This window comes from Mustela putorius, unplaced genomic scaffold (genome assembly GCF_011764305.1).
Source record: "Mustela putorius furo isolate JIRA1106 unplaced genomic scaffold, ASM1176430v1.1 tig00003901_pilon_pilon_pilon, whole genome shotgun sequence".
Classification (NCBI taxonomy): Eukaryota; Metazoa; Chordata; class Mammalia; order Carnivora; family Mustelidae; genus Mustela; species Mustela putorius.
Window position 1 is genome coordinate 15,184,202 of NW_025422049.1, and position 24,966 is coordinate 15,209,167.

Here is a 24,966-nt window from a genome sequence, read left to right on the forward strand (position 1 = left end):
AAGAGGACAAAAATTCCTTCTTGGGGAGTGAAAAAATTTTTTATATATAGAGCACAGATATGCATAAAGTAAGTACATAAATACATGTACAGCATATCTGTGCTATGAAAATCCCATGGGAAAATATTAAGAAAATAATGTCTTGAAAAGTTCTTTAGAGATGTGATTATGAAAAAAAGGTTTGAGGAACAGTGATAAAGAGAATATGTTTTACTTGAAAGACTCAAGATCTAAAAAAATTCCAAGGGATACACTGAAATAAAAAGTAAACAAGGCGATGGTTCTTGGAAAGGCATGTAAACCCCAGCATCTAGGTTAAAATAAAAGTCAGTTGTGTAAGCACAGAATCAGGCAAATAATAGGAGTGCATTCAAGGAACAGAAGTCAGACTTAATTGAGCTGCAGGATCTGCTTAGAAGACAACCAGATTGGCAAAGATCTGGAAACTGTGTCCGATTAAGCATGCTTTAAGTAAACTATTTAGCCTGGAAGACAGAAGGCTTGGGGTGATATGACAAATATGGCAGGAGTCGGTCATGTGAGAGAGGAATTCGAAAAGGTTTGTGCGAAGCTGAGTTTTGCTCAACCGAGGGAATACGTTTTAAATGATTAGGGGTGCTCAAATGCGGAACAAGCTGCTTTACAGAGCTTCTCAGATGCTCTGATTCCCTACTTAAAAATTATGGTGGAAACGAAGCGGAAGAAGATGACCCCAAACAAAACACTGCCACCCCCCACCCCCTGCTTGGTTTCAAAGCTCAAATCCTACAACGTGGGGGCATACTTGCTTGAGAATTCTGTCACTCAGGAACCAAATTGGGTTAGGACTTCGGTGTTTTGTATTGCCCCCTACCTCTGGCTCAGGTTCCATCTTGGCATAAAGGAGGAGCAGGCGCAGAGGGCATTATGGGGAAATGCCAAGAGGAAGTTCTCAGAGACCAGAGTCACAGAATTGCTCTGATCCGTTTCCAGGGAGTAGAGAGTACACTTTCTTTCCCTCTTGGAGTCCTCGCTCACTTGTTTTCTCTCTCTCTCTTTCCCTTCTCCCGTCTCTCTCTCTCCCTCTTCCTCTGTCTCCCTCCCTCCCTTCAACTAGCCAGGGGGAGAGTCGGTCTAGGGACAGGGGCAGAGAGTGATAATTTAAGGTTAAAAGTTGACACCCCATCGGTTAGGCAAGCTGGGGAAGGAAAGAGATGATGAGTCTTCACTGGTTGTGAACATCGAAACAAACAAACACAACTGGGGAATGGCGTCCCAGGGACTGGGTCCCAGTGAATGTCTCAGGGAACAGGGCCTTGACTGGACACAGCAGAGGCTTTTACAGGCATTGCCCTGAAGTAGCCCCCTGAAGCCTCTTGGTTTGGCCCTTCAGAGCAGACACTTATTTGCTCTGCTTTTTGCCTCACAGGGCCAGGCATAATCACCAGGGCCTCCTTGCTTGAAATCAGGCTTCCTAAACTAACTGCCTTGGAATCAAACTCCACTCCTTTCCCTCTTCACACTCCCTTCTCTCTGCCTCCGGCCAAAAGTAACCTGTGGCTTCACAAAGCAATCTTTTTCTTCCCTGTGTCCCATCAGCTCCGCTTTCTCTCCCACTCACTTGCAGGAGCCCTCTCCACCCTCCGAGATCCGTACACAAGGGCCATGTCTGCAGCCTGGCCCCTAAGAACTTTGTCGACGCTTCCCGATTATTGTCTCCATGTCCCCTCTCAAGTCATCTGCACTCTTCACCCCAGGACAGAAAAGTCCGAAATCTATCAGACCCCTCCCTGAAAGTCCTCTTTCTCCTTGGAACAGAGAGAGCTTTCAAACGTGGCTTCCTGAGTTTTCCAGTTTGCTGGTGGGTGGATCTGGAGTGGGCATCCGTCTGCACATCTGGCAGGGGGAGCTTTCCAGATTTTCCTCATGACTCAGGATCAGTTTCTGACTGCGAGGCGGGGCAAAGGCTCCTGAAGTTTCTGCGAGGCACCTCCCCCTGTGAGCAGAGCTTGGTACAGCCCAAATAGTTTTCAGGTTAAGAAAGCCAGAATCTTTGTTCAGCTGCACTGACTGGACAGACTTTGTAGGGGTTACCTGGCCAAGAGCGGCGGCGCCAGCAGCAGCAAAGCTCCTGGGATAACTCAGGTGAGCAGAGAGGACATTTGCACATTTTTCTTTGCTGGATAACTTGGAGGCTAGAGGAGGTGAAGCAACTTGAACTTTATAGTTGATCAAACTCTGCAGCTGTAATTTTTATGAGTTGTCGGAATCCAATAGGCGTGAGGAATAGTTTGAAAACTTCAAAGTGGATGGGACACTCTCTGATCGGGGGGGATTGTGGTTGTCTGGCAATGAGATTTTTCCGGTGATATCTGGTCAGTTGTGTGTGGGGTTGTTCTTTTTTGTTGTTGTTTTTGTCTTCTTGTGACCCAAAGTACCTGATAAGGAAGAACGAACCTGGACGGGAGGTGTGGAGGGAGAAACCCTCTCAAGGCTGACAGGGCTTCCTTCTGGCATCTGCTGACCCACAGCTGTGGGCAAATTATTGAAATGCAGGCATGATCGTGGATCTACACTGTGTACAAAAGGTCTTTAAAAACCCTGGAATTGGGGTGCGCGTGCCGTGCGCTCTTGCACAAGACGGAGTGGCAGCGAAGGCTGTCCCGTCTGCTTGGTCGGGGGTGGGGGGGTCCTCCTGCCCCGGTGACAGGTTGATCTTCTTCTCTGATTTTCCCTCTAGCTTAAACTTTGATTTGCAGCCGGGGCTCTATCCCCTTCCTCCCCACTCTGCTGCCACTCACGGTCCAGGAGCTACTTGGCCAGAGTGGGGTGGAGGGGGGGAGGGCAATGAAAGGATCCACGTAATGCAATTGAAAATTGAAAATTGGTTCTGAGGATTTGGAGCCTGCGGTTCAGGGAGAATCTTCTCAGAAAATGAAACAAATTCTAGCATCCCAACAGTCTCCTCTGGCTTCAGGATAGAGCATTGTGGTTTGTATACATGTTTTACTGAAATATGGCTAACGTCTCATTTGTTAATCTCGGTTGTGAAATTAAGGACATTGTATAGTGTGGGGGAATTTAAAAAAAGATTCTTCGGTTGAGGGGGTGGGGGGCTGCTAATTAACTCCCCTACCAGTTTGTCGACATGTGCACGTGTACGCGTGTGATACTGGGTATTTGAATACTGTTCTTTATTTATCCTTACAGAATCCCTAGCAGACCAGGGATAAGGCTAAACACTTGTGTTGTGAGGAATAGGTTTAAAAAAAAAAAATCTTACCCACATCCTTGGGTGTTTTCAGTTCCTAAATTAAAAGCAGGAAAAAAAAAACCCTTTGTGACCCGCAGACAGTGTTTCTTTGATTAGCCTTGATTTGAAATCATCTCACCTTCTGACAGCTTGCAATTCAAGCGCAAACTCTTGCATGCATTCTTGTGAGAAGAAGACAATGAGAATTCTCACAAGCAGGAGGTCTGAGTTTTCGGGCCAGCTCTGTCATTAACTGTGTATGTCACCTTGGACCCGGGCTTTCACCTTCCTGTGAAAGCCAGGAGCTGGGTGTCATGATTTCTAAGGGTCCTTCCAGGTTAACATTCTATGAAAATTGGAAGCGGATTCTCGCAAGGCTGTAAAATGCGAGTTATAGGATGGGCTTATTCATCCAAGAGGGGGAAAACGTGTAGTGGGGCAAGCCGGTCAAGAAGAAGAGGTGGAAGAGAGAGGAGGTATCGAATGGCAGAGGGGCCATTTTATATCGGTCTTTTAAAGGTCACTGAGTATCTTAGTTAAGGCAGGTGATTACGTCTCATTTTCCCCTAAGGACAGAGATGAGATTTAATGTGCTAAAAATGAATGTTTTCTAATACCGCTGCTGGACATTGGTCTTATGTTTAACAGTTAAAAGTATGTTTGCATGCTTAATTTTATTAGATTCCTCCCCCCACCCCCACCAGCGTGATACCCTGAGGTATACGAAACAGCCACAGTATTTCCGTTGTGCTGCTGACGGTGAAACTGAGGGACAGAGCTGTTATCTACACTAAACGGTGGTATTTGGGACTTGATCCTGAATCCTCTGACCACTTGTGCTCTTTTTATGATTCCAAATTGTTTTGTATTCTTTGATAAATTTCTTCAATAATGGAATTAAAGGGAATTGTGCACTCTTTTTTTTTTTTCTTCCAATTTCTTTGAACAGTCTTCTCTCTGGATGGAGTAGATGTGTCCCAGATAAGGCTGGATCCGAGGACATTTATGTTCCCATTCCAACCCCAGGATATCTGGCCAACCATTGGAATCTGGTCAGCCATATGTTCCCTGGTAGAGGCGGGTGCATAGATGTGGGCTATGACTGCCTGTGAAGCCATGGGAAGCACTATTCTCTGGGGAGCATGCCTGTCATCCTTGCGTGGGGGCCACACTAATCTTCTCAGTATCATCCCATTTTAGTGTCTGTGCTGCTGAAGCCAGCACTCTGTGGAACGTGCATGCTGAGTTTTTATTGCTTCTGCCTCTCCACAGCACCCCTGCCTGTGAGGCTAAAGTGCTGCCTACTTCATGCCTGGACAGTTACGTCTCCTGCATTTGGTTTGCTCTGAAAACTCCTAATAGCTGTTCCCTCCTATCTGCTTTGAGTACAGCACAGAGGGGGAAACTGGGGGTGGCGCGGGGAGGAGGGAAGCCAGCCGAGGACGCCACCTCGGGAGCCATGCTTTCCCGCTCTCTCCCCGCTAAATGCCTGCCCTTCCTCTCCCACTCACCCTGGGCAAAAGCAGCCTGTAGCCTGCAGACCAGATTTCCTCTATCAGAGAACAGTCCTCTTTAAGAAACTGAGGCAGATTTCCCGTTTTAGAGCAAAATCTGGTTTCTGTGTTAAGGCTGACCCACAGGTGAGGAACGAGTGATTTTCTTCTTAGGAGTTTGCCCAGTACCGCACCCCCCGCGATTTCCAGTCCAGTATGTAGCAAAAACTCCATCCTCCAACTACAGTCCTTGTATTATTCTACGTGGCAAGCTCCCCCAACTTCCCCTGGCAATTTCTCACTTTCCATCCTCTGGACCCACCCCTCCCACTTGCCTGCATCCACACAGCCTTCCTCATGCTCTATCTCTAGACAGTACATCCTCATTGAAATCGTCCTGCTTGCCACCGTCGTCTCAATGCAAAAGCCCACACTCGGCTTCACCCAATCACCCATGATATGTACGACCCTCAGGACACGGGGTCCCTTTGTTAGCCAGAGGCTGTCTTTGGTTGCTACCCTAAGCCCTAGCTTTGTTTCTGTTTACTGACTTTCTGAATATGCCATCTTTAACTTAAAGGCCCTCCTGTCTTCGCAGTTGGGTGCAGTAAGATAACCAAGAAGGAGCGCTCCCTTCCCCACTATCCTGGGCTCTGGCAGGGCAAATTGTTTGCGACAAACTGACAAACCCGACTTACAAATTTCTGGGTTTCCAGAAGTTTTTTTTTTTTTTTCCTCCAGACTTCTCTAATGAACCCTCCGAGGTGAAGGGTTCTGATTCTCCCATGATCATCAGACCGAGGACATAAAGAATCTTTTCAATATTCACCATGGCAATAAATTCTAGGCAGAATGCCTCCAAGTTAGGTATCATGTTTGCTTTGGAGGGTTTCCCTCATTTGAGCTTAAAAAAAAAAAAAAGTCCCTTTGGTGACCAAAAGAAGCAGTGTGGTGTGAGGGAACGCTGCACGCTGAATCTGACATTACACAGACCTGGGCTAGAGTCAGTTTTACGTTTCTAGCTGTCCCTTCTGTAAGTTGCCATTTCTGCAGATACAAAATAAAGGGCTCAGATAATGCCTCCTAAACATGGCTGCTGGGAAGAGAACATGAACTAAAATGCATGTTTCAGATGAAACATGCAAACATTAATTGTCTGTGTAAGACCATTTGTCCATTCAACATATATTTCCTGGACAGCGGGTTGTGCGCCCAGCTCCGTGCCAGGCCATGAGAGCACTGATGATGTGTATCTTGCCTTTCCGGAGCCCTTTCCACTTGTTCAAAGCACTCTTACTCTAACCATCTCATTAGGTACAGCCACAGGGTAAGGAGGGCAAGAGAGATAACCCCACTACCCTGATGAGAAAATAGAGGCACAGAGGAACCAAGCCAGAAATGGCTTGGTCTGATGGTCCAACGGGACTTGAGGCTACGATTTTATTCAAATGAAAGCCTGTCAAATTTCAGGCTGATAGCCTGCTATTCCATATTTACTGTGCACCCCCCCAAATGCAAGTGCCTGCACCTGAAGCCTTGCCCTATACACATCAGCTGGATATTGTACTTCTGAAAGGGTCTACTGGGATCATACTGGTTTTTCAAATCAAACCTGATTTTCTTTTCAATTGATGTGGTTTCTGTCTGTGGACAAGCCTTCCTTATATAACAGGGACTCGCCCGTTGACTAAGCAGCAAGGGAGGCATGGGGGCAGAGGGCCTTTGTAAGAACAGGAAATACCCAGTTATCCAAAATGTTCAAGGACTAGGAGGTTCTGGAAAACTAAATACCCTAATTGCCCCAGACTATCCCCCATTTACAATCCCCAGCTTCTGGCAGTCCACCAAACCTTCCAGGGAAAGCCAGAGGCACAGTAGCGTTTGCTATAAGTTAGAGCACACATGAAAATTGGGGTCCAGTTGTAACAGGCCCCAAAAAGGAAACTGAGTATACATTCAGTTGGCTCTGATGCTACTTAACAGAAAATTATTACTGATACCACCCATGCCTCCAAATACAATGAGATACACTTTAATATTTAAAATATGTGAACAGAATTGAATCTGATGACTAAAGACATTTTGGTATTTTGCATTGTCCTGTATGTAACCTTCAATTTGAAAAACAATGGTCAATAAATAAGGCTATATATTAGTTTAAAAAAAAAAAACTATGGTTCTTTTCAGCTTCTTATTCTTTGAATTCAGAGAAGGGATACGTTTGTTTTTATATATTGTAGTTTGCAACTAACGTCAAATTCATCTTTTTTTAATGGTTTTCAAATAGGAAGTCTTCCTTACCAGTAAGACATCTCAATGTAATACTGAAAGGACATGAAATAAGATCGTAGAGAGGTCTGATTATTATTTCACTTTTCATAAAATAGTGGCTCCCTCTTTATTAATTGGATTTTGAGCTGTGTGACCTACACAGACACTCTTTAAAGTGCTAATTAGTTTTTTTTTTCAAACTTCGCCAACTTTTCAGCAGATACTTGGACCTTAGATTTGCCTGCTCTGACCCTCATGCAATCACGAAATATAGACATTTATCCTTAAAATGTATTTTTAAAATAATTGGCACCATGTAAATTTCACAGCCCTCCTCTTACTAACCATTGAACATCGAGAATCATTAAAATCATTACAAATTTATCTTTGTAAATCAAGCAAGGGGATTGAGAACCTTATTATCACCCCAAAACTACTTAAAATCAAAGTTGTCTTTCAAATTATCCCCTAAAAAATCAGTTGTGAAGGACATTTGAGTGTGGGGCACTCAGACCATTGCTTGAAGAGCCACTATATTAATTCTCTATATAACCATGTGAGATTTTTTTTTAAAGCAAAGAAAACAACAATGTATTGCCATGGGATAAAAATATATAGTCCATCAAATTAGTGTAATTGAATTTCAGAGTCTTGCTTTTAAAGCGGGCAGATGATTGCATGTTAGACTTTGAAGAAGTAAGTCACAAACAATCTTTCTATCTTCCCTTGTATTTGGAGGCCATCTGCTGAGCTCTACTGCCTGCATTAGCCTTATTGGCCAGTAATAAAAAAATGCAAAGCTCTTTAAATGATAAAAGGGAAGGAATTGTGTAAAGGGGCTCCGTAAAAGTGAAAGGGTCTGCTTCTCCCCGGAAGCACAAAGTGTGTGGCCCTCAGGGCACCAACTTATTCCGAATCTAATAAAATGACTTTTTTCTTTTATCTTTGAATTTAACATTGTCCTTTGTTTGAAAGCCTCTCTATGTAAAATGGAAGATAGCCCTTTAAATGTTAATGACTCACATTTAATGAGCAATCTTGACATTTATTTTATATTTTTTCGATAATATTGTTCAGGCCTATATTGCCCCATTTGGCAGAGGAAGAAACTGAGGCCCCCAAATGTCTTAGGCACCTTAGGCAAAGCCCCATGCTGAGCCTGGACCCTACTTTCCCTGAATATCTTCACTTTTCTTCTTCTAAAGCCAAGCTCCACATTCCTAGCTCCAGGAATAAGTCACTGGGGTGACTACTCTTTGTCTAATTTCAGGTAATCTTCAAAAGAATTCTTCCTCCAATGACCACAATTTTTCTCATTCTAGACATAGTTCAGCAGTATGGGTCCTCCTCTGAAGGTCTTCAAAAACCAGAAGTACCAGGAACTGAAGCAGGAATGCATTAAGGATGGCAGACTGTTCTGTGACCCGACCTTTCTGCCTGAGAATGACTCACTTTTCTACAACCGGCTGCTTCCTGGGAAGGTGGTGTGGAAACGTCCCCAGGTAACTTTGTCCTTAGTTTGTTGGTTGCTTTGCTTTTTACTTTCTGTCTCCTTCTCGATCTCTTTCATCATAACTCTGCCTGGTGCCCTGTTTCTCTCACACAGCCTACCACATGCAAAGGGGTTTAGGAGACAGCTTTAATATGGCAAGGGTTACGGATCGGTGCTTCTGACTCTAGCTTGAGGTATCTTCAATTTCAGTCATATTTGGTCAGACAGCAAATTTAAAAGAAGAACAACAAAACTCTTGATAGGACCAGCATAAATGAAATGAACTCTACAAGGACAAGATGGAGTTTGCATGGGGGGGAGGAAGGGAGACTTCTCGGTTACTCTTTGGATACTGTCACCTGGATGCCCCCCCCCCACCCGCCATCAGCCAGGTGGGATCTAAGTAGGAGTGTAGCTCTTTTTACCACCTATCAATAGTTATTATGGTTCTCTGTGAAACAGCTGTATATTATGTCTCTAAAGCAAATCTCAGGACCACTTCACCAGCCCTGTGTGAGAGGGAGCTCAGTGTATACAATGATAGAATGATGGACTCCGTAGAATAAATGGCCGGCAACCTCGCCCTCTCTAAAGCGTGTAACTGGAGGAAGGATATTACACCTGAGCTCCTTCCCGAAGTGGCTTCCCAAAGGCCGTAGAGGGCTGTTAGGAAATGTACAGGCTTTTTGGTTGCAACTTTTTAGTTGGAATTTCCAGGGCTTGCGCTCCAAAATGGACTTCTCACGAGAGCCATTGCAGTTGCTGTAGGTTGCCAGCAGGTGGTGCCAAGATACATTGGTCCCTTTAAGGCTCTTGCGTCTCCTATATGACTGGAAGGACAGGTCTCAGTGTTTGCCTGCAAAGTATGATAGTCATTGAGAGTATGAGACTGGGAGAAGTCCTCTCCATCGGAAGGAAGATGACAGTCCTCCTGACTTTCTGCGCCTGCAGTTGTTGACATCCCTACAGATCACTGACCTGCAATAAAAATCCGGGAAATGTGAGCAGAATTCACTAGCCACTAAATCGGTATGCAGAGGGGTAAGTTTTATTTTGTTTTGTTTGGGCAGAAATGCACGGAGCAAATAAAGATATGTAGTCTCAGTGCCACTCTTGTGAATGGCTGATGATAGATATCGATAGGGCAGAAATAGCTGAAAAGGAGGCAGGAAATTGAGGAAGGTTTTTTTGTGGGGGTGAGGGTGGAGAGGATATCTTTTTAAAATAGGACAGACTTGAATGTATTTCTAGGCCAAAGAGTAAACAGTAAAGAAGAAGAGTTTGAAGACACAGGAGAGGGAAGGAATGATTGATGAGGAAGAGGTCCTGGGGGAGATAGGAGGAGACCCAACCAACGGGTGGCAAAGTTGAAAGCCAACTCGAAGCCATTTCCCAGATGTGAACCAAGCTGAAAATGCTTTCTGTACTGGCTGGGTCTTGAGACACATGCTCCCTCCTCTCTCTTGGCTCAGTCCTTTGTCCTTTGCCGCCTTCTTCCAAATTCTGTGGACTGAATCCTAGATCGATTAGCAGGGAAGGGAAAAACTTGATAACCAGGGCAAGAATCCATCTCGCCTCTGAAGCAAGCAATATCCCTTCCAGGGTCAGGGGTATCAGAAAGAGGTGAATTGGGGTGGGTAGGAAAAAGAATCAGCTTTATGTCATGGCTACCACGGGCCTAGAGACTCTGTTTAGACTTTTCTGTACATTTTTTTTTTTCATTTCCTCTTCATTCGCCATGGCTTGGCAAGGTAGGTATTATATACATTTCTCCAATGTGATTCTTTTTTCTGGTTTGAAAACTAGAGGTAGTTGTCCATTTTACTGATGATAATACTGGGTCTCAGAGACAAGGTAAGAATTTGCCTGGGGTCCAACTGCTGACACCCTGGGATTTGAATCCAGGTTTGACCCCAAAGTCCACGCTGCCTTGCTGTGTGGCATGGGACACAGAGCTAATTGGGTCCCCTCCTTTGCTAAGATTTGTAATTTTCCCCCAGTCGGTTCCCACATTCCTCCTCCCTGGGTCGATGCTGTACATCTGTTAAATTACCCATACTCTCCCTTCTGAGAACATACTGTGAGCTTAGTCTTAAGCCCAAAGGGAGCGTCTTGAAAAACATTTATGGAGCACCTACTCTGTGTACCCTCTGTGCAATTAACAAACACAACCTGGGATGAGGTGCTCCCATTCTAGTGGGAGAGATGGCTATTGAGCTATCAAAGAGTTAAATAATAAATGAATGCCTGATATAAGGAATGTTATCTTCAGACATACAGACAGTAAATCCTGAAGGGTTTTGAAGAAGGGGGAGATCAGTGGTTGGGGAAGGGGCCTCTTGTGGGAAGGAGGGAAAAACAAGGTTCTGGACCACCATCTGAGTCTCCTCAAAAGGCTCTGGATTCCTTTCCAGCCAGAGTGGAGGCCAAGCCTGTGGTCAAGAACCACGTCAAAGTTCTCTGGCCTCCCATCAGGAAAGCAGAGAGACAGCCCTGGGCCTCTCTGAATTGGCTCAGGAAGACCAGATGGGTCGCTGGCCTCACCCGCTTCGTTGGCAAGGTTGAGAGCCCGGTTTGTAGGAAAGCTCACAGACATCTTGTCCCTTGGCATGCCACACAGCCTCATCCTGAAACAGGGCTGTTTTCTGAAGTCTCTAAAATGGAAGACGCATGATTAAACTGATAGTCTCTGTTTCTTTCCTTTCCCATGTTTGAAAGCTTCCGCCTTTATAAGCCTTCATGCCTGTAAACCCCACTGCTAGTTGAACCAAATGACTTCAGTTAAGCCCCCAGTATCCTCGGGCAGGATTAAGTGTCCCCTTCTTCCCAACTGCCCCTCCCTTGCTGTGTCCTAAGGAGCCACTTTAGATAGGCAGGGATTATGGGAATGTTTTGCAGTTACTCAGGGCTGGCTTATCTGCCATACCCTCCAGAGAAAAATTTTTCTCTTTAACTCCTCCAGGGGTCTGCTGGCCCCAGCTTTTGGCTCAGCTTCCTGGGTACACTGGTTTATGGCTTGAGACCTGTGTTCCTGAACTTTCCTGTCCTTCTGGAGCTTCATCGTATACAGTCAAAGTAAATTCTAAACTATGCCGATTTATACGGACTAACAGTGTGATTGTCAGGCTTCAGGTAGAATCTTTAGGGCTGAAATCTGGCTGCCAAATTCCCACTAAAAAAAAAAATCTCTTCTCCAGCCACTTTCCCCTTCTACCCCACTCTGGCTTTTTTTCCTGACTGACTCATACCCAGCTACAGTAGTGTCTAAGACTCAGACACATCTAATCCCGGACTAAAGAGGTTCAAACCCTCATGGGGATTTGTGCCGCAGCTGTGGGGGAAGGGAGGGCCACCTGCACAAGATCTTCTGTCAGCTCTGGTAGAGTTTTGAGCTCTGTCCCTACTTATCATTTCCTTTGCTCAGGTTCTTCCATGAGGAATACCTTCCCCAGGGGCCATTTCACTACCCCAGGTGGGAGGAGGGTGATGAAGGTCTGGATGAAAGCCAAAGGTGGTAGGAATGGAAGGGGAAGTTCATTGAGGGGCAACATCAGAAGCAGAATACACAGCCCTCAGTGACAGATTGCCTGGCAGGAAAGAGTAAACGGGAAACACTTTCCTCTGTGCTAATAGACACTTCCAGCTCCCTGCTGAAGGCGGCACCTCCATGCAGTAGTTTTGGCCTAGGCTGGTCATAAAGTTCTTATCCTTCCCAGAGATCATGTCCCCCCAACCTGACTTGTCCTCATGTTTCCACCGGTGACACAGTCGAAGAGAGTTGGATGGGTCAATCCCACTTATCTCCATGGGTCCTGCTTATGTTCAATTGTGCCATTGGCCAGCTTTCCCACAGCACAATGTAGAGACTGTAAAATTTACCTGCTGGAAGAGTACGAGGCAATGATTTTTAGTAAATTCACCAAGTTGCAAAAACTTCACAGTAGAACAGTCACATCATCCCCATGAGACCCTTTGGACCCATTTGCAGTGAGTAACACCCCTCACCCCCATCACAGGCACTCACTCATCTGCTTTGGGTTTCTATCTAGATTTGCCTGGCTCTGGAGACTTTACTTGGAACTGAAAAGTAGCTTCTTTGGCTTAGCATAACATTTTCAAGGCTCATTCATGTGACAGCATGTAATCAGTTTGTCCCTCCGATGGCTGAACAGTATTTCATTTCATGGATGTGTACATTTTTCCCAATTAAAGCAGTTTGAGACTTATACTTGGAGTCTTCTAAGCCAAAGCCTGAAGGCTCAAATAAGATAATTATGTTGTGACTTGGGTGTCTGGACCCGTAGCCCCTCAGCATGGCAAGCCTGGAGCTCTCTTGGAAATGCTCCAAGCCTGATAATCCTATGTCTCCCTCCCCAGTCTTCCAGAGGTCTCTGGGGACAATGGCAAGGACTCTCAGTGCTCAGCTAAGAGAATATATTTCCTAGAGAAGCTGTTTTGCTTATAGAGGGCTTTGACTCAGGGATGGGGATATGCAGGGACCATTCCTGGCTTTACTCTTGGTGTCCAGCTTTCTAGTTGTGTGTGTTTCCTCCTAAGAAATTATTTTGCCTTGACAAATGATCCAGTTCAAGGAACACAGCAACTGTGCCAACACAGCTGGGAGCCATTAGGGGCCCAGCATCACCCTCCCTCTCAAGCCACCCAAATATGTGAATATGTGAGCTGTGACCTCTCCCCAACTCCATTCCTTACCAGTCCAGCAGAGCTCAGGCCACAATAGCCCCCTCTTCACTCTCCCATCTTACTTCCTTACTTCCAACATGAAGACACCCCATTGTCCGAGACTAGGGAAAAAAATCAATAAACAGCCATTTCATTATTTTCAAATGTGTCACCAAAAAAGTCCATTTGTCCGTTAAGTTTGCACTGGCTTATTACCCTTTACCTTCCTGAAAGAGGTAGAGGTTGTAGCATAATAAAGACTTTCTCCTTTTCGTGTCACGTTGCTGACATACACCAGAGATTGATTCCCATTGAGTGAATTAAATTGAAGAGTTTAAAGCTGATTGGTGATATTTAGCCTGGAACCAAAAGCTGAAATATAACTTAAGTAATTCTTTCCAGAACAATGAAGAGCTACTAGGCGAGTGTTCAGCAGAGAGGCATGAAGCATATTCGCTAACTATATGTCTTATTGAAGAATCTAAAACTTTAGTCCTAGTTTTCCTACTAACTAGCTGCCTGCCTGGAAGGGCAAGTTGCTGCCTTTTCCTGCCTTTCCTGCCTTTTCCTGAGCCTTTTTCTCCTTTGCAAAATAAACAAGTTGAGTAAATAATCCCTAAGATTTTTTTTTTAGCTTTGACAATCTATGGCTGTTAATTTATCATATTTTAAAATCCATTATTAAGTGGCCATCCATCATGCATGAAGAGTGGTAAAGGAAAACTGGGCCATGGGCCAGTTTATAAGAGGAAATAGAAAATAAAAGATTTGGGTGGGGCCCAAATTTATATTCTTTCATGATTTTACACACACACACACACACACACACACACACAATAACCACATTCAGCTTGGATCTACAGGAGAATAATTACCCAGTTTCTCAATTTGAGTTCTGTTTACAGGTATTTGTTCATTTATGTGACCCTTTAAGTCTTGAATAAAAGCTGGCATGACAAGAGTGTTGGCTGAGCCTGGATCCCTGTTGTGAAATGAGAGCTTCGTGGCAATCCAAGACACTGTAATGTAACCCAAACCACTAACAACTTTATGTGAAATCAGCAAATAATTTGCCTTAATAATCTAAAAGCACACTTTTCTATACATCAGTGTTCACTTTATTGTTTTTCCATGCTAGGCAACAATTATTTGCATAATCTAAACCCAAGAAATCATTATATAAGTTTATGTCTTGCTCCAAATAAAATGATAACACCTGGCCCACAAGAAAAAGCTGTGTTTAGTTTCATCTTAGAAAGGGCAAAGAAACAATTGGGAGAAAAAGAATATCAGGGCCTAATTCACCCAAAATACCTACTCTATAATCAATAAGTGAAAAAACAGACAAGTCCCAAACCATAAAAAGATATTAAGATAGAAGTATTCTTCTAAGACAAAACAAGTAATGTCGAGACACTAGGTATGCATCTTAAATAAATAAATAAATAAAAGACCAGAAAATCCCAAACTGAAAACCCTCCTAACCCTCTCTTTTTGGCAGAGGGATGCCCAATTAATCTTTATTTTGGATTTGTCCCTGCCTAGGACGTTTATTCCTTTCCAGAGTGATTTTGGCTTTTAAAGAATACATGGAATGTTTCATTCTGTAGACCAGACCCTTCATCAAGGAGAATTATGTCCATTTAAAAAAAAAGAGGTTTGAGAACCAGAAAAATATAGCTGTCTCTATTTAATAAATTTTAAAAAGATATATGTCTAGATTTTCTTTCCATTTGAGACTAAGATTTATTTCTGCTGGGTAAGCAGAATCTCAAGGTACCGGCCAACGGCTTCCTCCATGAAGCTTTCTCCAGCTACTCAAGACTTCATTGGTATTTCCTGCTTTTGAACTCTGCAAGTGCTGATTCTCTGAGTCACACAATCATGTCTTCAATTATGGGATATTATGGAGGCAGCGATGTTTTTGTCTATGCCTCTCTACCCATTGTGCCTCCATACCTCTCTCTTGTCAAACTGCCTCATGCTAGTAATCCCTAAAGCTTCAACTCAAGTGTCACTACGGCTATTCAGTCTTTTCTATCTACCACCAGGGAAACTTTGGGGATCCTTCCTCTAGACACTGATTATACTTTGAAAATAACTTTAGTGTGCCCTCAAACATTGTGTTGTCATTGTATAATTTGGGTCTCATTTTCCTACTTGCCGTGGGAATAGCACAGCTGTTGACATATTGGGAAAACATAAATAGTGCCCCTCACCTCTGTCTGGTTTCTCTCAGAGCAACCTCTGTGGGAAAAGAGTGTGTTGAAGTGCTTCTGTGAGTGGTCAATTACCACCTGCTATTAGTACTGCCACCATCTATATTCATCCAAAGATGTGGAAAAATCTAGTTGCCATGGAGACTGCTCTTGCCTTTGCTTTTTGTTGGGGAAAGGGCTTTCTGTATAAGGTCTTCTAACTCATTTTCCCAGGGAGGGAGAAGCATTCACCACTATCCAGCCTTGTCTTTTGAAATGCAATTACCCTTCCAGGCACAGGTGCTTCAGAAAATCTCCTCGTGACCAACAGGACGAGAATGCAATGTGCTAATCTCTAGTTCCCTTCAAAAGCTCACTGCTTAAGGGAAAACTCTTCTGAACCACAATGCTAATTCTAAGCGCCACCACCAGCCTATCTCGACCTGTCTCATTGGATCCTTTCCTCTCATTTCTCCTGCCACTTCCCCTCATAACCCTATCTCTGCTCCAGATGATTGACTGCTTTGTATTTGTCCTCACAAACCCCCCCACCCCCAACCTTCCCTTTATCCCTTTTATGGAAGTCCTAGTCACTATCTTTGTCCTGCCTACCTCAGCTCACGCTGACTCTTGGGAAACACTTTCCACCCCTTAGAACCAATTGTTGTATCCATAGGACATCTGTGACGACCCCCGTCTGATTGTGGGCAACATCAGCAACCACCAGCTGATCCAAGGGAGACTGGGGCACAAGCCGATGGTCTCTGCGTTTTCCTGTTTGGCTGTTCAGGAGTCTCACTGGACAAAGGTATCCCCCCCTCTTGTGAGACCTCACTCAATTTCCACCTTTTTGTCTTCCTTAGTAATTTGGGAAAAATCAGGTTGTAAGGTTTTTAGATTGTTCAATTCTTGAATTATGAGGATTTTTTTTTAACCAATACAGAAAGTTGAAAGAATTTTACAGGGAGAACCTCTATGTTCACCTAGATTCTTACCATAAACATTTTATTCTGTTGGCTTTGTCACACATTAGTTGACCTTTTGTCACTTGTAGCCCTTTGATGTAGTAGCTCTGCGTACTGGTGTTCCCTGCACCGATTGGAGGATAGAGCCAGCAGGGGCCAGGAAGTCATAGATAAGAATAACAGAAAAGACAAGAAAGATGGAAATAGTTCTTTGAGAAGGTTCTAATAAATTCTCAAGTAAAAAAATTCCTTCAGCATTTAGGTCAAGTTGAAGGCATTGAAATGTTGACTTGATTTGACTTTTCTTCAGAAAAAGAATTTTCGAAGAGCAATTTGTAACTGAATATATAAAGAGGGTTTCTTCAACATAATTTTGTTCAAGGTGTGAATCAAATCCATATAGAATCTACATGAAATCTCTAGGACAGAACTTGGAAACCCGAAAGTACAGGGGTCTTGTACTTTCAGTGATTTTGTCTTTTAAAATGCCTTATTTAGGTGGTTAAACACACAACTGTGAATGTTTAGATAGTTTCTCATGATCAAGTTTGTAAATTATCTGTGGGAAATAACTGAATCCCTAACTGGCTTCCCCTCAGTCACCCCATGTATATTCGGGGCCTGCACAGTAATATTATCCTCAACAAAACTGACCTAGTGAAGCAAAATTTGAGCAAAAAATGCCCACATTAAGACTTCCCAACCTAGACCCAAACCAAGTTATTTGGTGTGCTTCCTACTGCCATATATCTTTGCTGGAAGTCAAATGCAACTCAGTATTCGGGTGTAGTCTGGCAAATAACACTTGTACGACTGTTCTTATATTTCCAGACAATTCCCAACCATAAGGAACAGGAATGGGACCCTCGAAAACTCGATAAATATGCTGGGATATTTCGCTTCCGTTTCTGGCATTTTGGAGAATGGACTGAGGTGGTGATCGATGACTTGCTGCCCACCATCAATGGAGATCTGGTTTTTTCCTTCTCCACCTCCATGAATGAGTTTTGGAATGCTCTACTGGAAAAAGCTTATGCAAAGTAAGGAGCAGGGTTGACCGGTCAGTGGTCGTGGTCAGGGTAGACGAGGGAGGGAAGGCCATATTTATCCTTGGAAGATCATTCTCACCCAGCCGAGCTCTTGAGTTTAAATGGGGTAGGATACCAGTCAGATCTAAGGCATTGCTTTGGGCCTAGGCTTGGTCCTCAAAAATCCTGGAAGATAAAGAAATGAGCTCTTCCGGACTCCATTAAACCCCCTCCGTACTCCTAGGTGCTCCTTCCTGCTGCTAATCAGTGGATCACATAGAGTGATGGCCTCACTTTTTCTCCTTCCCTAATATTTACCTAGACAAGGAAGCTTCTTCATGGACTATCTTTGATCAACATAACCTAAGCTTAGAAATCTCTGACTATAATCTCAGAATATTTCTCATTTCATACCTTGAGAAAAGCCAGCTGGTAAATGCTGGCTGGGTGAGAACTGTTCTAGTTTTGGGGAACAAGATGTTATCGACCTGGAAAAATCAGTTTACTGAGATAACCTTGCATATTTGTGCCCAGGCTGCTTGGTTGCTATGAAGCCCTTGATGGTTTGACCACCACTGATATCATCGTGGACTTCACTGGCACACTGGCTGAGACTGTTGACATGCAGAAGGGAAGATACACTGAGCTGGTTGAGGAGAAGTACAAGCTGTTCGGGGAGTTGTACAAAACATTTACCAAAGGAGGACTGATCTGTTGCACCATTGAGGTTTGTTGTCTCTCCAAAACAACTATTCTTTGCTCACACTACAAAATTAGTAGGGAATGTCACTCTTCCCCAGAAATTCAGGAGAAGGCATTATGGTGTCCAGAAAATTAATAATATACATTGAGTCCTCGATCAGAGGCCACAGAGTTTTAACTTTCTTTATTTTTTAAGAATTTATTTCAGACAGAGAGTAAGAGAGAGAGAGCATGAGCCAGGGGTTGGGGAGGGGCAGAAGGAGAAGCAGACTCCCCGCTGAACAGGGAGCCTGATGCAGGACTCGATCCCAGGACCCTGGGATCATGACTTGAGCCGAGGCCAGGCACTCAACAGACTGAGCCACCCAGGTGCCCCAGATCTTTAACTTTTTATCCTTCTGTACCAACTATCAAACTGGGGGCCAGTGCAGTGTTTGAACTGGTATAAGTAACCTCTGCTAAATTATTCTTCCTGCCTCTGCCCCTGGTGGTAGAAGTTATAGCTGTTTGTTCACACAATAAACCAGGCCCACCAAATTTTTAAGCTGCTTGTATCAGTATAAAATTGTGGGTAGTTTCAATCTGAACTGTTTAAGTGGGTTATTATATTAAATTCTTTATTTCCTTTCTTTCGTTTGCTTTGTGTCCAGTCAGGTGTCTGGATAAAATTTCTATCGGCTCAGGGAGAACTGGCTTCGACCATACTGGGATAAACCGATCAAAGAAGAGTTGGAACCAGGCCTTGGGTCTTTCAATTCTTGTGGCTTTATGTATTTTCCTTTATTCTCAGTCTCCCAATCAGGAGGAGCAAGAAGTTGAAACTGACTGGGGTCTCCTGAAGGGCCATACATACACCATGACTGATATTCGCAAAATCCGTCTTGGAGAGAGACTGCTGGAAGTCTTCAGTACTGAGAAGCTCTATATGGTTCGCCTGAGGAACCCCCTGGGGCGTCAGGAATGGAGTGGTCCCTGGAGCGAGATGTGAGTGACATTTCACTTGGACAGCCCTGTAGTTCTCTCAATGCATCCCTCCAGATTGCTAGCAGGCTATCATTGCTTAGTGACATCTGTGGGGTCTATCACCCAGCCAGAGGTGAAATAAAGCAGGCCCAATCCCCACCACTTCCGGCCCTTTGGTGTGCTTCCTGTAGGAAGTCAATGGTAAACCTAAGTGCTTATCTCTTCATTTGATCGCTTTTAGTTCTGAAGAGTGGCAGCAGCTGACTGTGGCAGACCGCAAGAACCTGGGGCTTGTTATGTCTGATGATGGAGAGTTCTGGTGAGTGGCTGGTTTCTGTGCTGAGGGCACTGGGGTTCCCTACATGGAACTATCACGGTAGGTTTTCAGCACCGTGTTCATTTCTTTTGGGCCCTCCTTCTGTTCAGGATGAGCCTGGAGGACTTTTGCCGCAACTTTCACGAACTGAATGTCTGCCGCAATGTGAACAACCCTCTTTTTGGCCGCAAGGAGCTGGAATCAGTGGTCGGATGCTGGACTGTGGATGATGACCCCCTGATGAACCGGTCAGGAGGCTGCTATAACAATCGTGATACCTTCCTGCAGAATCCCCAGGTTTGAATTAATTTGCTTTACCTCCAACTTCTCAAGGCCATAGGAACTCAGGTCTCACCTTGCAGTATTTCCTTGATATCGGTTTTTCAGTTTGCAGCTATTGTGTAATATTCATCAACCGAGGCGTCTAGGGATTGGCTCAGATGCTGTAAGTCACTGCAGATTGTGTCTACTGCAGCGATGTATGTGGGCAATACTATTAAATCAGAGCCATCTCCTCTGGCTGCCTCTCTCTTGGCACCATATTGCTTGACGTGGCTCTTTGTGATGGTCTCTCATCAGACAAAAGGGATCTGCTTCCAGACACTCTCTCAATACTTGTTCATTTCTTGACTTTTCTCTGAATTCCATCATTATGCCTCCCTTTTCTCACCCAGAGCCAGGTCATTCTGCCCAGGATCCGAAGCACTTCCCCATCAGTAACCCCATCCCATCCATCCTCCATTTCAATGCTCTTCCACATGATCCATTGGAGTCAAGCCCTGGCACGCCCCAAAGCACAAAATCCAAACATCCAAAAGCCTGAAACTATAATAATCTTGATGGTATTGCCCCCAGATGTGTTGATGAGATACCCATACGGGAGGCCAGAATTCTGACTGACCTTATGTGGGTCTTTTCTATCCATGGGCCTCATTGGCAAGGCATTTAGAAGGACACTAAGATGAGTAGGAAGATTTTTTTTAACTCATACTGCCCCTTGCCCATTCTTTCCATCTTAATTGTCCTTAAAGAAAGGAAAGCTCTCATTACCGCCCTGCTCCCTACCTGACATCATCCCCATGTACAACCCTGGAAATGTTTCAAGTATCAGGCACATCGAGCTAGAGAAATGGGCTTTTGGCTTCAATCTTAACTGTCCGTACAAGATTGATCTTTATGGGTCTTGCAAACCTATGGTTCTGAATTTGTTTTCTGTTTCTTGCTGGAGGGAGAGAAAAAGCAGAGAGAGAGAGAGGGAGAGAGGGAGAGAGGAAGAGAGAGAGAGACACTGGCACTGAGGGAACAATCAGATACCTTTTAGTTTTACTGCCCAATGGCACGATGATGCCCTGAGATGATGTTTCCAAGTCTCAGGCACAGGTCTGCAGCTTTCCTGCAGAGGGTGGCAAAGAATCAATCAGTTCTCCAAGGAAGTGGATCCAGCCCCACCCCAAGCCACATATCTGGGCTGGCTGTAGGAGGCTAGCTGAGGGGGATGCTATAGTATCAGGCTAAGCCAAACAAAAGTGCCTCTTGCCTTTATGGATTCTGGAATTTTTTGGTGGGCAGCTTTTTGAAGCAAGGGAAAATTTAAAATAAACCCAATATCTTACCAAGAAGAATAATCCCTTTGGCATCAAAGACCCAGGCATGAAGTTGTCTCTCAATCCATGCCAAATGCCATAGGGAGGAATGATATATAATCTGCACTTAGCAAGCCCATGAGTTAGCCAAGGCCTCAGAGTCTGATCCATAGCAAAGCCCAGAAAATAATCGGAGTCTCTGCTCCTCAATGTAGTTACCTTCCCTGAAATCTGAGCTGGCTTAGCTGAAACGGAAGTGCTAACTAAAGTCCTTGGTGGCCTCTTTCCCTTAGTACATCTTCACTGTGCCCGAGGATGGGCACAAGGTCATTATGTCACTGCAGCAGAAGGACCTGCGTACTTACCGCCGCATGGGAAGACCTGACAATTACATCATTGGCTTTGAGCTCTTCAAGGTAAGATTGGGCATGTGGAGCAGAGAGAATAATGACAGAGTCACAGCGGGGAGAGGAATGAAGATAGGTCCAAGGATAAAGAAAACAGAGGACCTAGGATCTCCTAACACAAACACTGTGATTCGAGTGGGATGGAGAATTTTGTCCTGTCTCATTTCCAGGTAGAGGTGAACCGCAAGTTCCGTCTCCACCATCTCTACATCCAAGAGCGTGCTGGAACTTCCACCTACATTGACACCCGCACCGTGTTTCTGAGCAAGTACCTGAAGAAAGGCAACTACGTGCTTGTCCCAACCATGTTCCAACATGGCCGCACCAGCGAGTTTCTCCTGAGAATCTTCTCTGAAGTGCCTGTCCAGCTCAGGTTCAGCTCCTGTGGCCAGCCCTGCAAACTCCTAGTCTCCGCTTTGCCTCCAGTTCTGACCCCCCACCAACCTCCCTTGACCCTGTTCCTCCTATGCAGACATGCAAAAGGACAACCTGTCTGAGTCAGACTTCACTGACATGACAGTGGTAGAACTGTTTCTCAAAATGGTTATTTTTGTAACCATGAAAAATTCCCCGGGAGAGGTCTGAGCTTCAGAGCTCTGGGCTGCCATTTCAGGGGAATAGGCCTATAGCCCAAGCTTTTCGAGGTACATCTTTTCTTCCATTTTCTGGCTGGCTCTATTCTTCTCTTAAGTAGCTGACATTCCTCACTGCTCCTTTATTATATTCTGAGTGCTGGGTCACCAAAGCTACCTTTTCGCCCCAACCCTTTCTACTCTGATCTTTATCTGTTGGTCCTTAATGCCAAGGGAAAAGAAAACAGACTCATAAAATATAAGCCATGTCTGAGGAATGAGCTGGGTCACTCAACATTTCATGCTTTTCAGCAACAATGGCTGCCTTAGCAGGCTGATCTCATCAGAGGGCATTCATCATCAGTAACGTGTCTTCTCTTCGATGTTCCAGGGAACTGACTCTGGACATGCCCAAGATGTCCTGCTGGAACCTGGCTCGTGGCTACCCAAAGGTGGTGACCCAGATCACTGTTCATAGTGCAGAGGGCCTGGAGAAGAAGTATGCCAATGAAAGTAAGAACTGCAGAGGTGTCTTGGAAAGCAAACTTCAGTTTCATTTATTGCACATATGTTTAGAAAAGGTGGTCATGAACGATTCTCTCCAGGGGTATTTTCAGCCTTGGAAAGTCAGGATGGCTGTTGAACTCGACAGAGAATGGGATGTGAACTTCCTTGGGCAAGGCCTACATACTCTTCATTTTTATAAAGGATGGGGAAGAAAAGGGAATTGGGAACCAGGGTTCGAGGTCACCTGGTACCCAGGTGTTAGGCTGAAAAGTCCCTGTGAACTAGTTTCTTAACTGTCTAGAAAGGGTACTGTAATCATTTGGCTAAATGCAACTGTCGCTTTGTTCCAGCCGTAAATCCATATTTGATCATCAAGTGTGGCAAGGAGGAAGTCCGTTCTCCTGTCCAGAAGAATACTGTTCATGCCATTTTTGACACCCAGGCTATCTTCTATAGAAGGACCACTGACATTCCCATTATAGTGCAGGTAAGACTGTGAACAAGTAACAACCCCCCCACCCCCCCACCCACAAACACGCCCTGCCTCCTGGATGGCTCCCATTCCATTCCAGGTGCTAGATTATCCCAAGTATCTAGGATACTTTGCTGTTTTTCTGACTTAGTGCCTCTGCCCAGCTGCCTTTACAAAGCCTTCACATAGCTTGATGCTGACCTTGAGCCCTCCTGGCTGGCTTGTCACCACTCCTCTTTGAGGTAGCTTTCTGTTAGCCAGAGCCCATTATCAGGAGAGTTTCTCAGTTTTAAAGCTGAGCTTTCCAAGTTCAGCACTGGGTTCTAGATGCCATTGGGCCAAGTCTGGTCTCACAGAGGGTGGTTCATATTTGCTTTCTTGATTTGTCTCTCCAGGTGTGGAACAGCCGGAAATTCTGTGATCAGTTCCTGGGTCAAGTTACTCTGGATGCTGACCCCAGCGACTGCCGTGATCTGAAGTCTCTGTACCTGCGTAAGAAGGGTGGCCCTACTGCCAAAGTCAAGCAGGGCCACATCAGCTTCAAGGTCATTTCCAGCGATGATCTCACTGAGCTCTAAATCTTCAGCTCTAGGGAATCCTGACAGAGCTTTCCAGCCTTCCCTTTTCTGTCAGGTGCCAGATCTTACCTAATCCATATTCCTTTCAAAGAAAGAAACTCACAGTAACTAACTTTCCCTTTCCTCTGATAAATTCCCCATACCTCCCGATCCAGGTAGCATCAGTAGCTACATAACCTATATACCTCCAGCAGCTGGACAGGGGGAGGTGACAGTCCTATGTGGAGATCATACAGATGTTTTCCAACAAAAAGATCTCTGGGGCTTCCGGGGGTGTGATCTAAGCAGGACAACAACGGCCTGGATACCCTACAGAAGGCTTTGCTGCTTTCAGGCACCCAACGTTCTCTCCCCTGTAGGGCGTGTTGAGGAGGGAGGAGGGGTGATCAAGGCCAAGCTGGTCTAGCCTGATATCCCAGCTCCTGACTGAACACTACAGACTTGCCAGCAGCATTTTAGTCAGTGGCCAGAGCCTGCTTCTGAGTCCCCAGCCCTTATCACCACCAGCATTCATTGCCACCTCCGCCGCCACCACCATCAAACACCACCCAACATCACCACCCCCGGAAAGTGTTGTCCTGCCCTCACCCAAGTCACCCCCCACAGTAGGTTTTACCTTCATGTTGAGGAAGCTTCCTAGGTGCTTAATGACGAGCTGGAGTTCAGTGAGGTTGAGACAGTGAGTAGGAAGGGCCTGAGCTCCAGCTCGATGGAAGCCAGCTGTGTGCCCCAAAGAGGGAAACGTGGAAGAAGCTGCAGTGGGAGACAAAGCCTCGGTCCCCCACCCATCCACACACACCTACACTCACACACGCGCATGTGGGCGCGCACGAACTACCATTCAGGCAGTCAGCGGGCAAGAGGAAGGACGAATAAGTATCACACACCCCCGAAAAGATGAGAAAACCCACCCAGGCATATTGTACAGCCAATCTGGGGCCCCTGACTGCAATGTGAAACCTCCTGCTGCTGCTAGGTTTACAAACAAGCCCATTGTCCTGTGCCTCCTAATATCATTGGGACTGAAGACCCCACCTGGGGGCTTGAGATTTTGGGTCCCAGCCCTAGGCCTCCCGGTTGGGAAGGTTTGCTCCCTGGGGGCATTTTTTTTTGCCCTCTTGTTTTTTTCAGTATTTCTAAGGAATTTTCTCTAGAGTCAGTCCTTCTGAAATGTTCTTCCCTCCGTCTCATCTATCAACATTCTACTCTTCTTTCAAGGTCCAGCATAGATATTGCCTCCTCCATGAAGCCTTCCCTAACCTCTCCCAACCCCCACTTCTGACAATATTTCAATGCTTCTGCAATGATGAAGAAAGAACATAGTTGTAGTACTTAGTCTAGTCCAGCACGCACTCATTTAAAAATATATTTTGTAGGTTTCTTTTTTTTTTTTTTAGCTCACTCATTTCTTACCATGTTTTCCAGTCTGTGTAACTTCTGCAGTGCCTTCCCACCACACTGCCTTACATAATCCAAACCACAATAAAGTTCACATTCAATAAAC

The 24,966-nt window shown here is 45.0% G+C and overlaps 1 protein-coding gene and 1 non-coding gene across 5 annotated transcripts; one reads left to right on the forward strand and one right to left on the reverse strand.

The window, feature by feature from the left end:
• Positions 1-1,983: 1,983 nt before the first annotated feature.
• Positions 1,984-24,966, forward strand: CAPN6 (calpain 6). Of its 4 annotated transcripts, XM_004769078.3 has the most exons (13): positions 1,984-2,124; positions 8,319-8,498; positions 16,046-16,177; positions 17,166-17,374; positions 17,897-18,089; positions 18,855-19,048; positions 19,269-19,346; positions 19,454-19,640; positions 21,220-21,342; positions 21,504-21,706; positions 22,297-22,418; positions 22,763-22,899; positions 23,280-24,966. In XM_004769078.3, exons 2-13 carry the CDS (start codon positions 8,334-8,336, stop codon positions 23,460-23,462), a joined length of 1,926 nt encoding a protein of 641 aa, XP_004769135.1. In that variant the 5' UTR covers positions 1,984-2,124; positions 8,319-8,333; the 3' UTR covers positions 23,463-24,966. The 4 variants fall into 4 exon arrangements, with proteins under 4 accessions (XP_004769135.1, XP_012920306.1, XP_044924228.1 ...); XM_013064852.2 differs by lacking the exons at positions 1,984-2,124; positions 8,319-8,498 and adding an exon at positions 9,340-9,529; XM_045068293.1 differs by lacking the exons at positions 1,984-2,124; positions 8,319-8,498 and adding an exon at positions 9,340-9,517.
• Positions 4,349-4,456, reverse strand: LOC123388577. Its single transcript, XR_006603052.1, has one exon. It is a non-coding gene; the product is annotated as a U6 spliceosomal RNA (small nuclear RNA).